This window comes from Prorops nasuta, unplaced genomic scaffold, assembly GCF_024137725.1.
Source record: "Prorops nasuta isolate Cenicafe-Biocafe unplaced genomic scaffold, Cenicafe_Pnas_1.2 PNAS00005, whole genome shotgun sequence".
Taxonomy (NCBI): domain Eukaryota; kingdom Metazoa; phylum Arthropoda; class Insecta; order Hymenoptera; family Bethylidae; genus Prorops; species Prorops nasuta.
Genome location: NW_027116802.1, coordinates 9712145 through 9727951, shown reverse-complemented (window position 1 = coordinate 9727951; position 15807 = coordinate 9712145). Strand labels below are relative to the sequence as shown.

Here is a 15807-nt window from a genome sequence, read left to right as displayed (position 1 = left end):
AAGAAAAAATAAAGGAGAACAGTTCGTACGACAATAAGGTATCGATTAGTTAATCGGAAATGAAATAATGTAAAATACAAGTGCAAAACCAAGTATACATTAGTATATTTATTATAATACAAAAATTCACACTGTGTATCGATATCTCGGTGGTTTCGCGATGGCTCAGAGAACTAGCTTACTTATATATTATTTTCACTATATTCGACATGTCCTTTACTTGGATCAATTGTCGTCGTGTAACGATCCGTAAATATATTTTTCTCCAGTAGCGATAAATCCCTTTGGCACGATGACGTATATAATTTATATAGTATACACATAGGATGCACGGTACATGCGTTGCTTGTTACGAAACAAAATTATAAATGTTACAAAACAGTAATATGGCGCTTGTTGCACAAACTTCGTGTTTCTGTTACATTAAAAATAATAAAGTACGTTTTGTGTCGCAAAGGGGTCTATCGTTATTTAGGCCAAAGTTGCGCAAATTCCTAAGCATACCAAAGTAAATTATTAGTATAAAGTTTATCGAGTAATTCGTACAACTTATTTATTATATATATTATTTATTCCGTTTAGAGGAGGAGGGCTGATTTTGGAATGCTCGCACTCGCCAACTGAGAATCGATACTTGTAAATGCTGGAATCGACTTTTTTTCATAGAAAAATCTTCCAATAATCAATTGAAAATTGGTACGATCGAGAGACATTTTCTCTGGAAATTTATCGAGAGCCATTGATCTCTCGGAGACACTTTGATTGAAGTGTTCAAATATTTTTTTGTTGTTGAATTCTGATTGTAGCCGATATGGAGAAAGAAAAGAAACGAATTTGACAGAAATTCGATTCCCAGCATCTGCGTATGTACCTACGTAATAGACACACACACACACCGACGATCGAGAGCCGCGAGACGATTGTAAACTATTGTAAACTACAATGTTACTACGTTTTACCAAGAGCTTATTGTAGTCAAGAATCATTAAACACAACTTAAGTCGTAAAAAGGTATTGGGTGTAGCACGAACTTCTTTACACTTTTGCACGGAACGTGTGTTGTATTTAAATTAATTATTATTGAAATAATATGTAATTAACGTTTTATTACGTAGCAATTAAACTTAATTTATTTATGATTAAATCGAGTCGCTTGTGTTATATGAAAAGCCCTTGTTATTGAATTGCACTTGCTTTGTCCGTGAATCTCATGTGAAACTTTGAATCATTGATTGACTATTGAAAGATAGAAAAATATATTATATATATAATATATATATATTATGACAAACGGATTCTTTGAGAAGGAAAGGCGCTTATGTACATTCCGTGAAAAGGATGTCGCCAAGGATAGTTAATAAATCAGTATGATTATATTTCACATTTTTATAAAATTATTGTTCACCATTGGTATGGCTCCATTTTTCACATGTGGAGATGTATGCGGTAATTCAACACAAGTCAAAATCAAATTCAAGTAAAGAAGATTGTTTAGCTGTTTTCGCGAGGGTCTAGCAACAGATGCTCCAAATAATTTAACGAAGGATTTTAAACCCAACCTGTGCAGGTAACAAACGTATCGAGCAATAAAAATGTAATGTTTGCGTCAATTCCACGCGTGAGCCTTGTTAAATTCAGTTCAAATTAATTATTTAAAAGGAGCTTGTTATATGTTATTATTAGTGCTATCTGTTTGTGTTAATACCAAAGAAATTTCTTCAAATTTAATTTGTAGAACCATATTTGTTTAAGGCACGTTATATTGGAAAGAAATAGTAAAAAACGTGTTATGTACAATTATACATAGATGAGTAATTTGGTAAGTAAGTAATCCGCGTGACGTTATTAAAATATATTTATTAATGTAAAAAGCAAGAAGATATAATAAGACGGTTTGTATGACTTGGAGGTAAAACTTATACCTGTCCTTTGTTCTCTCAATTTTGTCAATATTTTCCCTATTATGGCATCAGCTCCAAAGAATTTCAATCTTTTTTCATTTTTTATGCAGGAAGACCAAATTAATGGTACACGTTGAATCGTTTATAACGATATAGTAAAAATGTTGAATTTTTCTGTATTTTTCTTTTGCACATCAACTGCGCGAATATTAAGATTTGGAAGAAGCAGAAAACGCTTGGATCCCGGTAATTGCCCTTCCGAGTATCAAAGCGTGAATATCGCTGGTCCCTACAAGATAAGCATTGATTTTTACAATAGCCAGCGAACAAATTGGTCAAATCATAAGGGATCCACTTGTTATTACCTTCGTAGGTGTTAACAGCTTCCAAGTTCATGGAATGCCTAATTATATGATATTCATCGGATATTCCATTTCCTCCTAGCATATCTCTCGCATTTCTGGCAATTTGAAGGGCTTTTTCCGCGGAATTACGTTTTATGAGCGAAATCATTTCTGGGGCAACTCTGTAATCGTTTGAAAAAAAGGAAAATATCTCTTGAGTTTGCAAAGAAAATACGTGTTTGAGAAGAGAAAAAATAAGTGGAAAAAATGTATGTTTATACTTGTTCTCATCCTTGAGTCTACCCACTCGCAGGCATGCCTGGTATCCAAGCGCAATTTCGGTCAACATGTCAGCCATCTTTTTTTGCATAATTTGATTAGCTGCCAAAGGCCTCTTGAATTGATGTCTTTCCATTGTGTATTCCCTGGCAAGTTTCAAACACATTTCAGCAGCGCCTAAAGCTCCCCAAGAAATCCCATATCGAGCATTGTTCAGGCATTCGAACGCTCCCTGAATATCAAAATTAATTCAACAAAGTTAACTCAACTTTCGAGATAGACAGTTTACAGAGAACTTACTCTGATTCCTTCGACGTGCAGGACATTTTCCTTTGGTACTTTTACGTTATCCATTAAAATCATTCCAGTGGTCGAAGCTCTCAAAGAAAGTTTACCCTCGATTTTTGGCGTGCTCAATCTCTCCTCGTTTCCCTCCCGGTCTACGATAAATCCACGAATTTTTCCATCCTCGCAGTAAGCCCATACTATTAAAACGTCGGCAATAGGAGAATTTGTAATCCTAAAAAATATAAAAATTTTCATACGACAAATCGAACAAAAGAAATGATACGTTTACTTTACACCATATTGACCATGTCTTACTGCCAGTTAGCGTGTAAACTTTTGTGCTTTCGTCAAATTTAGCCCGCGTTTCCATTCCAGCTATGTCACTTCCATGATTGGGCTCGGTTAAGCCAAAGCATCCAATTAGTTCTCCTTTCACTAAAAAAAGAAAAAATTATTTTATTGGTCGATAAATTATTACTCTGCGTATCGTAATGCATTCCTACCCATTCTTGGCAAATATCTGTCTTTTTGATTTTGGTCCCCGAACATATAAATAGCACCGCCGGATAAGGACGATTGTACGGACATCGCTGACCTATAGCCACTATCGATGGATTCGATTTCTCGGGCAATAAGCCCATAAGCAACGTTCGAAACTCCGGCAGCCCCATAGCCTTTCCATGTGCATCCAAGTACACCAATTTCTCCCAGCTCCTTTAAAATATTTTTATCAAAGTACTCCCTGCGATAAGCATCGATTATCCTTGGCAAGAGCTTGTCCTTGCAATAAGAACGAAATTGATCCCTCGTTAAAATCTCCTCTTGAGTTAATTGCTCCTCGAGGTTTAATGGATCCTCCCAGTTGAAATGTGCTAAAAATAATTTTTGTACTCATTTATTGTTAATTTCTAATGTGCATATGGAATGATTTTAAGCTTTGAATAAACGAAAGAAGAAACTTTCTCAAAGATGGAACATGGCAGGCCATCTAGCGTTAAACGATTAAACTACCTTGCAGCTGGATGTGAACGACAGAAAAATTTCCCATCAAATAACCAGTTGTTTTTCATAAGAAAAGTGTACGATACTTACATTTCTTCCTCAGTGCAGAAGACACCGAAATGTCTATTTAAATGCAATGTAACTTAAAGAAAATAGTTATGAATAGTTATAGCAATAAACAAGAATTGTGAGATCATGACAAAGCATTGGAATATTATCAGGGCATTATAGCTTATAAATTCCAAACGTGCCAGTGATATTGTTTGATTACTTGTGAAACATTTTTCAAGCTGTAATTAATTATTAAATTGAATCTGTATTTTCTTGTACAAGTCAAATGTTGTGAATTCGATTTTTACTGCACAAAACAATGAATGAATGAAAGACGACAATGATATACACATGTGTGTTCTGAATAAATCTCATTAGAGATTCTTGTTGGTTTAAAACTTAAAAAGGATACATCTTGATTTGATCGATTGGTTCGAATTAACTAATTGACCACATGGCGAAAATAATTTACGTATATGAACTGCCATATTTGTAGTGTGACAGGGAAGTTTGGTTATTTCCTTCGGCAGAGTCTCCTGATTATTACTATCAGCGCTGCGACACGAAAACACACGCTTACACACTCGTCAGTTGATCCCAAATGAAAACCTCGTTTATTCTTTTTATCGCCTCAGCCAATCGCACGCAGCATCACGATATCATTGACCTCTGCCTCGCTGTTTCTCGTTTGGTCTTTTAAATCCTTCAAAATGTCAAGAAAACAGACAATTCCAAATCTAATCAGCTCTCAGCGAGCAAACACAGTACCTTGAGGGGAAAGAAGCGCCAAATTCAAACGTATCACATATTTAATTTTCATTCTAAACTTACGGTGTGTGTTACATCTAATGGAATTTTTTTTAAACATGTATAAATCATTCGCTGTGATAACAAGAAATATTAGCACATTTATTAAAGAGAAATGGATGTATCGTTCGAAGGATATTATACTGTTCAAAGGATTTAATGTCGAATTCACAATAAATGGGCTGCACTTTTTTCAACATTACACTGAAACTCATGATTGAATTTGATTTCACTGTCAAGTAATTCGATTGGTCGCAAAGAGGCTCTATTTATTACCGAGTTCACACTATGAGCAAGTCGTCCTTTTTCTCGGGTCCGTCTGGCAGTCTCTGGCTGAAAATTCTAATGTTGTGGCACATGTAGCCAAGGGCATCGGTGAGAGGTCGAATCGCAGCTTGCGTGAATACAGTGAAGAAATTTCTCGTGCAGGCACACGTGATTTTCCAGACCCGCAAGCACGGTGCCACGCACCATATGTGCTGCAAAATTCAAAGGGGAAATTTGCAAGCATAAAAAGCCAATCTTCAGCAATCTTTATAGCATAGTGTCATGAAATATTACAAGTCTCAATCTTATGGTCAAGATTTTCCCGCCCAATTTTTCCTCGAGATGTAGCTTTATCTACGCGATAGGACGGATTTAGATTTTTTTTCCACGAAAGTTCAATATATATATATATATATATGTATGTATACATATATACACAGTCAGTACAAGCGTTTCGTGGCGTTATTGGAAAAAGCACTCTCAATCGCAGAAGTTGTTAAATCGGTAATGAGGAGGGGAGTATGAGTAGAGGAGTATGCTATATCGATTGAAGAAGGGTTTTAGGCTTACCTCAAAGGCGAGACAGGCGAACGTGAATCCGAGGCATAGGGCCAATAATGGTGCCACCAGGACGGATAGGAACACGTAGCAACAACTACGTGACAACCGGAAGCAGTGACCACTTAACCGCCACGCACATTCGGGACTACGAATTCCTTCAGGCTCCCCAATCACGTCATCCCACATCACCTGTGTCATCCAATTTCCAATTAATACTCGTGCCTCGTTACATCTGCCAGTAGTATTTATTAACCCATTTGCCAAAATTTCATTAACAAACGTTTAATTTTATTTTTGGAAAAATGTTGCAACATTGATTAAACCTTGTTGAAGTGCTAGCCTAAGCTGAAGCTACCGGCATTATGCAATTATATTAAGGTTAAATAGCTGACGCTCGTGGGATCAATAAATAATCCTTCTGGCATTGAATGGTTCACAGAAATAAAAGAAATATATTTGGTATGGTGATCAATAGGTTTTACGTGAGAATTATGCATTAAAAGATAAGATCTTGTGTAGAGAAACCTGAAGATGTTGATTTAGATTGTTCGGATCTCGGTCCTCGAGATCCACCGCACTGCCCCCTCCCATGGAGGACTCCGGCTTTTCCATTCCTGGAATATGACAAGATGAACAATTTGGAGCGGCGCATTTACACGCATTTTTTAATCTCCCCAGCATTTTTCTTCCTCGATACCCCTCGGTATTATGTTTCTAAAGAAAGCGCAAACTTCTTCTATTCAACAAACTCAATATCTATTTCTAAAGTAAATCATTTCCAGAGATTTCACAGTGGCAGACTTCTATATGTCATATTTCTGAATAAGCGTTCCATTTCTTGTTACACGACTTGAATGTAAACTTTTAGCGACATAGTCTGGTGGACACTAGAGTCTGTCGAGAAATGATACCTAATGCTTTCAAGGGTGTACAACGAAACCGGAAACTATATACTATAGCATAGCAGTTATAGCTCTACATAGAAAGTCGTGGCTATTAAATAATGAAACGACAAATTTTCGGACTCCGCGATTCCTGATAAAATCGACAGGGTGGGGTTCTGGGTAGGTACTACGATTGCTTTCGGACCAATTAAATATCACGCGATTATTTGTTGCACACACGTGACCTTGCTTCTTAATGGAAAAATCGAAATAGACTGTATTTCGATAAATGTAAGATTCTGCTATCAATCACGGTCATTCGATTCTACTTTTTCTTCAATATTTCATTATATTTATAACTCAGTGCGCGCATACTGGGATATTACTGCTTTATTGTCCATGAAACAATGTAAATTGCTTTCACTTTTGCTTTATTTATCTCTAAAGTTCTTGTGGCTATGTAAATATCTATACACACGTGACAATGAAAATCAATGTTCTTTTGTTCCGATCACAGCGTTCTAACAGTATTTTCTTATTTTCTATCAACCGGAAATGTTTGGTGGGAAAAGAAACATTGTAATTTCCCCAGAGATGCCTAAAATCAGTTTGGCCTTTGTAATTTTGTAAAAAGCAATTCCTCATTGATTCTAAATCAATATAGGGCTTTGGAAGATTAACATAATTTTCCATTATGATTTTGGCTATATGGTTAACGGAGCAAATTAAGGATTCAATCAATATAGCTATATTGAGAAACTAATGGAGATTTGTGAATTATATTAATAATTCAACAGCTTTAATACTTTGCAAGCATGATCTATCTGTAACGTGGTGGCTGTTGGGATTTATTTTCATCCTTACACGCGACTGCGGGGTAATTACCGTTAAGCTTGTTACATGTCAACAGAAGCAAAAATTTGATGAAATCAGTTTGACGAGAAACTATTTTATTAAAGTTGTATCGAGTTGTTAAAATTCACATTGTACGAGTCGTTTCGAATGAAAGAAGAAGAAAGTTTCGTTAACAAAGGCATTTGTTTAAGCTCTGTATCATTTTGGAGTAACTAACATTTATCAATGTACTATATATACGAAAATAATATGTATATAAAATTGTTAATGTCCAAGTAAGAGCAAAAATTTACCTCTTTCTCCTTCCGTGGTTGCAAGATTTTCTCAAGACTCGTGGCTAAGAAAAAACTCACCCCCACTGTCTGGGGCTGCGTACAAGCGAGTATTTGCTCTTAGAGCAGTCCAGGTGTAAGCAGGTGGAGAATAATCCAGCATTTGCTGTGTGGACAACGGTCAATGCGTCTGCGCGATTCGCCATACGTTCATTACTTCAACCCCTAAAGTACAACCACCCCCATAAAAATAAAGTGAATGTCCGCTGGAGCCATTTGAGCTGCCCAACGACAATATCATATTATTTATAATATCAAAATACTGCATTTACATCATTCTCAGTTTCTTAAATATTCTATACGTTTGTTTCATTGAATTTTTACAGTACAGTAGTTATACCGATTCTCTTTTTTTGTCATATTTATCTTTTCAATGCGATTATTGATTAGATTAGACGGTTAATTCTCCAAATAATATACATTATTATTTAACTTTTGTTTTTTCTTCGAAACTCCAGCACGCGACACGTCTGACTATGTTTATTCGCACACGCAATAATTTGATGCTAGCTTTCCCATATTTTAATTAATTAATGTTATTTCTATGTTTTTTAATGTTATCCGTCTAGAGCAAAAAGTTATCGTGATTGATTAAAAGTATAGATAAAAAAAACGTGCAATGACTTCTCTATGATAGATTTTATATCTTCCACTCAATCTACTGGTCAGATGCTGTTGACAATCTAAGCAATGTGGTTTTAGAAATCGATAAACTAGAAATAAAATAGCAAAAAGCACACAGCTTTTCTTTTGCAGTAGGGGTTTTTAAACGGTATAACTTAAATATCTTTTTCCTATTATAATATCAATTATATATACTATTTATATTAATAATAAACCTAAATATATTTTAATTTATACATAAACATATTGATATTTGAATATATTGACTTGTAAATCATTGTAATTTCAAAAAAATATATATTGATGAAAGGGGGAAGATATTTCCATAACTATAACAAAATTTTAATGATATACAATTTTTATAATAAAACACTGTTAGTTGTCTTATTAAGAGAGAGTATCCCCTTAAGCACAATGGATCTTTATGAAACTTGATCGTTGATTCGTTAGATGGCGCCACCAATAAGACTTGTAACTTTTGTAACTGCTTTATCTTCGAGTTGAGAGTTTCGATCCTGTGGCTATAAACACAATAAAAGCAATTTTTTGTTTTATTAAAACTTGACGTCTCTCTTTAGAGGATTTAATTCGTTTAAGTCTAATATTTAAACATTATTTTTAAATAATAAGAGAGCAGAAAATTTTAGAGAAAGGAAATGACGGATATTTGAAAAATTAACAAGGGTAAGAATATTATGGATGATTGAGAGAAAAGGGGATTTAAGGTATTCGGTAGAAAAACGTCGGAGAAGGAGCGGGGATGGTGGCGGATATCTGAATAATTAAAGGGGATAAAAATGTTATGGAAGATTGAGAGAAAGGGATGTAAGGTATTAAGCAAAATGGGAAACAGAGAGAGATGAGTTGGGAAGATGGAATGCCGCCGGATGTGAGTATCTGTTTCAGGATAAAGATAGCACACTCTTATTGCCATAGCTGCTTCATAAGCGTCGTCTTCCTATTACGTGCTTCTTTCGTGTAAAATCCATTTAAAACTTGAGAATCTGCTAGCAGATGTCGATAAAACATTACTCGATTAAAATATCTTCCAAATTAACCCGTCACTCGTGCCTGAATAGTAAAAATCCCGTCAAAAGTTTACGCAAAGAGTAACAATAGCTAAACATCTATTGTTGTCCGAAATCTGAATGTATACAAATTTACATCGGTGTATAGAAACATCGAGTAAGCGTTGTTTTTCGGAACAAATTCTCGAAAATATTCCAATGGGCCAACAGAGCGATCAATTATCATAAAAATTATAGAAATTATCAGCAGCCTGGATATAAATAATGATATCTATGACGAAACGCAGAAAATTCGTAGCACACGCGCGACTAAATAAATATTTTCAAAAGACCCATGATACAAATGAAAAGTAATCATATAGAATAACGAAAAGAAAGGGTAAGAAAAATCAGACTGAATGGTAATGAAATTTTGCAATAAAGTTGAATTGATTGTATGATAATTGCTGGGAAATGGGTGGGTTGGGTCGCATGTTTCATGGAGTTTTTCAATCATACGTCGCGCTTTTATTGATTTTCACGCTGGTACGCGAGAGAGACACGCGTTTGCATATGGTTGGCACGCAGGGCAGAGAGAAGAGAGGCGCGTGTGCCGGGTTATTTCGTAATGTGCGATGAAATGAATGGACGTGTAGGTGCAGTCGCAAGATTGCGCCAGCATGCAGCAGCAGCACCGGGTCCTCTGCGACCCGTTCGATTTGCGCGACACGTGCAACGTCATACGGCGACGATAACTGTCGTTGAAAATCCCTGTAAAGCCAGGCCAATTAAAGCGAATCGCAAAGTACACACGTTCCGACCATAGTTGCGAGCAATTACATAAATCTTAGACATCGGATAACATTTGGGACGGTTTGCGAGTGCGGAATTGAATCGAGAGGGGAGAGAGAGAGAGAGGATCAACAATACGTCCTGTAGGCTATACGTATAGCTGCGAAGCAGGACGCGCATAAAAGGAAACACATTAAAAGTGACAAATGCGATTTTAAAGGAGAGCATAAAGTTAATTGTACCGAGTCGAGACGTGCTACGAAGGTATAGACGCGAGGAAAATAATAAATAGGGAGGCACAAACAAGAGAGCGAGTCTGCAGCGGCAAGGTGGTCTGTGCCAGTCTGCGCAAGGCAAGAGCTGAAAGATTATTGAGCAAGGAAATCGATCGTATCGCGAATGGCCTATCTTTTCCTCGGGATCGATTCACGGATCGATTCGACCAAGAGAGTTGCCATGAAAGCGTTGAACCGCCGTTGATCGTTTATATTCGGACCCGATTAAGCTATCCGTCCGTCTCTCGTGTGCCAATTACTCTTGTGTATCCAATCGTGATTGAGTACCAGCTCCAACTATTTCATTTAACTATCAGATCACAGCGATTGATCTTTCAAGCCGATCATCTCGTTCACGTCTCACTTTGTTCTCTCTTTAATAAAACATTTCTTTATTACGACGCTATATACGATAATATAAATCCTGCTCCACAAAAGTTTCAGAGCAATAAATTCCTCGAGCCTCGTCCGCTTTGCTTCCTCCATTCCCCACGATATATCGATATTGGAAGATGTTCGGTTTTTATTTCTCCATCGTATCTATGTAATATATATATACATGTATACACACCGGTGATCTTTTATCCAGCGATAAAATAGCCAAGCGTTGACGATGCGCCTGGAGTAAAAAAATCTGCACGGTCAAGGTCAAGGGCGAGGGTGTTCCCACGCTGCATTATGCATGCCAATAATCTTAAAGTCTTCGGTCTCTCCCAAAAGGAATGTTGTCCTTATTATTACGAGCATACCAATCCCATCGAGATTTCGCGATGAGGAATCAGGTTTGTGCCTCTCTCTCCCTCTCAACTTTTTTTTCTCACGCTGGACCAGTAGAAAAAAATTTAGTCTTAGATCCCGTCGACCTTATTCGCGCGGCGGTTACTTTGGATGTATTTATTTGCCGATTGGCCCGAGAATATTCCTCGCGCCACGGCGTCTTCGGCGTCTCGAGCTTGAAGATGCATCGTTTCTCTCGGGAATATAAAGGCGTTTAATCATCGGGTGCGATAAACGCGTGGTGCTGCTAGTCGTGCCGCTAATATTCCGACATTGCGGTGAAGTTGCAGCAACTATCGGGGGCCAGGATTGGTTTGCTTGCCGGCAGCCATTCAGAAGCAATAAAGCCGCGGTGATACAAGGCCACGTTGCACCGTTCCATTTTCGTAAACGAGCAAATTAGCCTAATCGCAGCTACGCTGCCCTTTCAATTCTCTCGATCGATATATAGCGTAAAGCGTATAATTCAAGATTTCTCAGGGATCGAAGCACGCGGCTCTTGCGTCATTGTTGACATTGCATAATAATCTATAATGCGGCATAACTGCTGGTATCGCGTATACGCCCGCTTCACTGCCTATTGAAGGCGTTTTATTTAACGGGGCCATCGATATGCGCAAATGGAGCGTTATTTTAATCTCGATATCCCAGCCTAGCTCTGTCCCACAGTCCACCCATACCATATGTACTTCAGCTTTGCACTCCCCTCAAATTCTCTCTTAAAACTCTCATTGACAATTTAATTTGCCTCATTGTACGTAAGGATTATTCTATATCCGCTCGACTATATGCTCATAAACCCTCGAGTTTGTTTGTTTTCGGCAGCCGAGAACTTTGGAATATATTAGCCTCAAGCCTAAACTGTGAAAATACACACACATTCCAAGCGAGCTAGCGCCGTGTTTAGACTCTATGGCTGATGCTTATTGTATGTATACAAAGGGGTCGCAGAGAGACACGGTAAGGGCCTATATCTATCGATTTGAAACTGGACGACAGAGCACAAGATTCGTTTTATTTCTGTTTAGTCGTTAAATATCCAGTAGGAAAGTTACATCAAACTTGCGAGTCAGAGAGTGCTCGCTCGATTTACAAAGGAGACTAGCCAGTGGAGGAATAATTTATCAGCCTGGTAAATGTTTCAAGCAAAGCATTTTCGAGTTAATTATAAAAGTTAAGTAATAACTGTTTGATACGCGATCGACAGATAAAATGGCACCGAGAAAAACAATAAGGAAGCCAAAGGCAGAGGACTCGTGCACATCCTGCTATTGCGGACACGATGATTATTCGTCGGACAGTTCGGACAGCTCCTGTACCTCGGATTCATCGGATTTTGACGACACCGATAGAGATTCTTACGAATGCAATTGTTGCGATTGTGAGAACAAAGTATGTCGCAGGAGAGGCAAGGGTAAAAACAAGTCAAAGGGCAAAACAATGTCGAGAACCACGAAAACCCAGAAGAAACTGAAGAAGAAAACATCTCGTCGATCGAGTAAGCATTTTAAACGCAACTATTTCTTGCATTCGCACCAATCTTTGTCTCCCAAGCATCGTGCGTCACGTGTCTTTGTTTATTGCGCCTCATAATTGTTACGTAGAAATACTAACATTATTGCACGAATGCGTAATGACCAGCATCTAGCTCGATACTGTAAAAGTTTTCACAAAATTAATTTCACTTGTAGGATATTCTTCTTCATCATCGTGCAGTTGCAATGACGAGGATTGTTCGTGCGACTACGAAAGTAGCGAGGAAGAGTGCGCTTGCTCCAGCTCTTACAACCCCAGAAACTCCACCATTCGCAGTGTCAAAGGCTGATTGTAACGAAGAGATGAAAATTGTTTGAAATATTATTCGCGTTACGGTATTTATTCTGTATTCTTTCCTGATTCAAAATTATTTATTTTTATTATACTATACTTATTTAATTATATAATATATATACAAATAAGACTATTAACATTGGTGATTAGAAAAATGTGTATTTATACAAATGTTCATGTTGTATTCATGTTGATGCATGGATCGTTTGAGAGAAAATAAGAAGAAAAAAAGATTAATCTGTATCAAATGAAAATTAATTAATAAAGTTTCAATATGAATGGAATACAATCGTAGTTTCGCAAACAGCCTGGCGAGCTTCGAAAACAGCACGTGTGACTGTTGCAAAATAAGTGTGTTTCGTTTTTGGAGAACGTTCTAAGCCGGTTTCGTATGTTACAGCATGCAATCTCATTAGCCAATATTTGATTTAATTATTACGCTAGACAGCACGCGTAGATACATTTCGATAGAATTCGCTAGTTAGACTTACGTTAGTACAGTTACGACATTACGTAAGACAGATATAAGATTGGTAGAATCTCCGGATGTTGAGCAAAGAATTGCACACGAAGCTTTCGACACTGCAGATGTTAAAAAAAAAGTATTGACAACTTCTATCAGAGTTATTGCTATATATGCCGAGTTATTCGCTGCCTGTTATAAATCAAAGTGTGGCATAAAAGGAAAGCAAGGACCGAATGAAATGACAATGAATTTGCGTGGTAAGATATTCAGTAGATATTTCTGTAATAATTCAAGAATCGAAGGAGGGGAAATTTCGTCTTGGAGGAAAAATTACTAAGGACAATCTTGGCGTGGATCTGTGTAGGCCCGAGTTTGGTTAGAAGTGGGTGGGTGGGAGGTGAGAATCTGACTATATAGAAGCAACTGGGGGAAGGAGATAAGCGTCTCATTTAGGTCACGAAGTCACGTGTGTTTCGTGCCGTACGGTATAGTCTTGAAGGGTTCACGGACCTACTCTGCCTCCTCTGTAAAGTGTGTAAACTAGCAGTTGTGACATAATAGGCGAGCAAGCCACTTACCTATGCCACGTTTTTGCTTCTTTTTCTGCTCGATTGACTGTGTAGTACGCGTTGCTTGCGCGCACACCCTGAATCGCACGAGAGACTCCGATAACGTGTTAACACCTGAAAACCCATGAAATTCTATTACACGTATATCCCTTCCCTTACGATCAATGCGAATTTAATTATCTCCCTCTATGTATATATACGATTTCTCGTCAACACGCTCTTATTACTCTCGAGGTCGCTATTTGGATTTGCCGCATATTCACAGTTCAACGATGACATATTGAGTCACGAGCAATATAACGTCATGTAAATTCAGTATTAATATAAACAGTGTCCGATAAATCTTGATGCTTGTCAGTTGCTTGCAGTGGGAGCCCGTTGCCCTCCTACCCCCCCCCCCCCCCCGCCTCTTTTTCTCTGCTCAACAATAATTTAGTTCACCGTTCGCGCGCGTTACGACATTCCGTTGGAACGTTGAGCAAACTATCTCCATACCAGCAAAGGTCCCTCGCCTGATGTATTGTTCGCCATCGAGCACAATGTGTCTCTACGCTATGGAAAAGCATCTAAGAATACGTATAATTAGCGTCTCCCCCTGCTCGATGCATCGATCTTCGTGATCCTCGCGCAATTTCCTAATGACGTATCGTAAATTGATCCCTTTAACCCTCGAGTTTTATTAGCGCTATAAATTTACATTGTATAATTAAAACTGTGCTTGTGCTCCGCTTCCATAGAGTAAACTCGGAGAGATTCGATTTCTATTTTGGAGAGTTGGCTGATAAAAATGAGATAATATAAAAGGAAATGGCACGTGTCATGGATCATGGCCAATGAAAATCCTTTATCGCGAAAGAATAATTCTATTTGTTGATCGGTCGCAACGTGATCGGTGTCCACGTGGTGCCGAGCACGTGTACCTAACGCGAGACTCTTGTGTAATCTCTCGGCTAGCCAGCGCTCTGTTGTCAGCGAATAGTTGAGCTTGCAGCACGCTGAATTCTTTTAGCACCCGAGACGCCTACGTCTTCAGCAACAGCCACTCTCGTTGTTCTTTTTATAACGCGTTGTTTACAATCTAACAGCCGCTCACCAACCAGCTCTCTTAACCAATGCTTAACGAGTCTATTCTTCGCTTCTTTATTTTGTCTCATTAAAACCGTTCTATTTATAAAGTCTAATAACCCCTCTCCATCAACCCTCATCATTTTCATTCCACCGACAGAATTTCACCATATTCCTATATAGTAGCACGTTCAATTACAGTCAGCGTCGTTTCTAGACGATTCTTAAACCTCCAGCCAAATTCTCTTTCTTATAAATTAGAAAATTGCAGAGTTTAGCCGGGCTTTAGATTTACTACTCTGGCGCCTATATATATATATATATATATATACACTTTTATAGTCTATTGAGCAATTTTCCAAAAACTCTTGGTGCAACTACCAATTGAATTTATCCGTAAAGTTCGGGAGAATCGTGGACAGAGTAGCAGAATTTCCTTACGTACAATGTACACCAACCGATAAACCACGTCGCTATGTAGTGAGGGGTGGGTCATGTTATTCGAGTTCGTTGCTTTCAGTCAAAACCATTACGAGACAAATGGTCAGGGATACACTTATTCCAATAGACAAGCTTAATCATATTATCAAACCATTATTGACACTAGAATGGTATACTGTTAAACTGATGCATATTTAACTCTTTACGCTTGACACGAATATCGACGAAGGAGGCAAAAGCCAAGAAATTTGCAGTAACACCATCTTCGACAATAGTTAATCGGCAAGCTATTTTATTTGTCACATTGAGAAAGGACTTTCTATGTAATACCAGTCACACATAACAAGCCAAGAATATTTTTCAATCGCAGATTTATTTTTATAGCGACAC

At 37.8% G+C, this 15807-nt stretch overlaps 3 protein-coding genes across 5 annotated transcripts; 1 reads left to right on the top strand and 2 right to left on the bottom strand.

Annotated features, from left to right (window-relative positions):
• Positions 1-93: 93 nt before the first annotated feature.
• On the bottom strand, positions 94-4548 carry LOC136773283 (glutaryl-CoA dehydrogenase, mitochondrial). The gene is made up of 8 exons (XM_066726837.1): positions 4278-4548; positions 3905-3937; positions 3316-3684; positions 3118-3247; positions 2825-3044; positions 2527-2756; positions 2267-2427; positions 94-2190 (listed from the first exon to the last, which is right to left on the bottom strand). The coding sequence occupies exons 1-8, from the start codon at positions 4351-4353 to the stop codon at positions 2111-2113; spliced, it is 1299 nt and encodes a 432-aa protein (XP_066582934.1). The 5' UTR covers positions 4354-4548; the 3' UTR covers positions 94-2110.
• A 125-nt stretch (positions 4549-4673) lies between these two features.
• On the bottom strand, positions 4674-7886 carry LOC136773284 (caveolin-3-like). 2 transcript variants are annotated; one of them, XM_066726839.1, is made up of 4 exons: positions 7533-7886; positions 6026-6114; positions 5510-5689; positions 4682-5151 (listed from the first exon to the last, which is right to left on the bottom strand). In XM_066726839.1, exons 2-4 carry the CDS (start codon positions 6110-6112, stop codon positions 4954-4956), a joined length of 465 nt encoding a protein of 154 aa, XP_066582936.1. In that variant the 5' UTR covers positions 6113-6114; positions 7533-7886; the 3' UTR covers positions 4682-4953. The 2 variants fall into 2 exon arrangements, with proteins under 2 accessions (XP_066582935.1, XP_066582936.1); XM_066726838.1 differs by lacking the exon at positions 7533-7886 and having other exon boundaries at positions 4674-5151; positions 6026-6756.
• A 4105-nt stretch (positions 7887-11991) lies between these two features.
• Positions 11992-13159, top strand: LOC136773512 (NKAP family protein CG6066-like). Of its 2 annotated transcripts, XM_066727246.1 has the most exons (4): positions 11992-12006; positions 12075-12178; positions 12254-12544; positions 12738-13159. In XM_066727246.1, the coding sequence occupies exons 3-4, from the start codon at positions 12259-12261 to the stop codon at positions 12869-12871; spliced, it is 420 nt and encodes a 139-aa protein (XP_066583343.1). In that variant the 5' UTR covers positions 11992-12006; positions 12075-12178; positions 12254-12258; the 3' UTR covers positions 12872-13159. The 2 variants fall into 2 exon arrangements, with proteins under 2 accessions (XP_066583343.1, XP_066583342.1); XM_066727245.1 differs by lacking the exon at positions 11992-12006 and having other exon boundaries at positions 12025-12178.
• The last annotated feature ends 2648 nt before the right edge of the window (positions 13160-15807 follow it).

Coding starts and splice junctions, on each gene's coding strand:
- LOC136773284 (XM_066726838.1), bottom strand. CDS start 6,181: ATGCTGGGGAGATTAAAAAATGCGTGTAAATGCGCCGCTCCAAATTGT. Junction 5,690..6,025: donor ATCTAAATCAACATCTTCAG/GTTTCTCTACAC, acceptor TGGATGACACAG/GTGATGTGGGATGACGTGAT. Junction 5,152..5,509: donor TCGCCTGTCTCGCCTTTGAG/GTAAGCCTAAAA, acceptor TGAATTTTGCAG/CACATATGGTGCGTGGCACC.
- LOC136773512 (XM_066727246.1), top strand. CDS start 12,259: ATGGCACCGAGAAAAACAATAAGGAAGCCAAAGGCAGAGGACTCGTGC. Junction 12,545..12,737: donor GAAAACATCTCGTCGATCGA/GTAAGCATTTTA, acceptor TTTCACTTGTAG/GATATTCTTCTTCATCATCG.
- LOC136773283 (XM_066726837.1), bottom strand. CDS start 4,353: ATGGCAGTTCATATACGTAAATTATTTTCGCCATGTGGTCAATTAGTT. Junction 3,938..4,277: donor CCAATCGATCAAATCAAGAT/GTATCCTTTTTA, acceptor GCATTTAAATAG/ACATTTCGGTGTCTTCTGCA. Junction 3,248..3,315: donor CAGATATTTGCCAAGAATGG/GTAGGAATGCAT, acceptor TTCTTTTTTTAG/TGAAAGGAGAACTAATTGGA.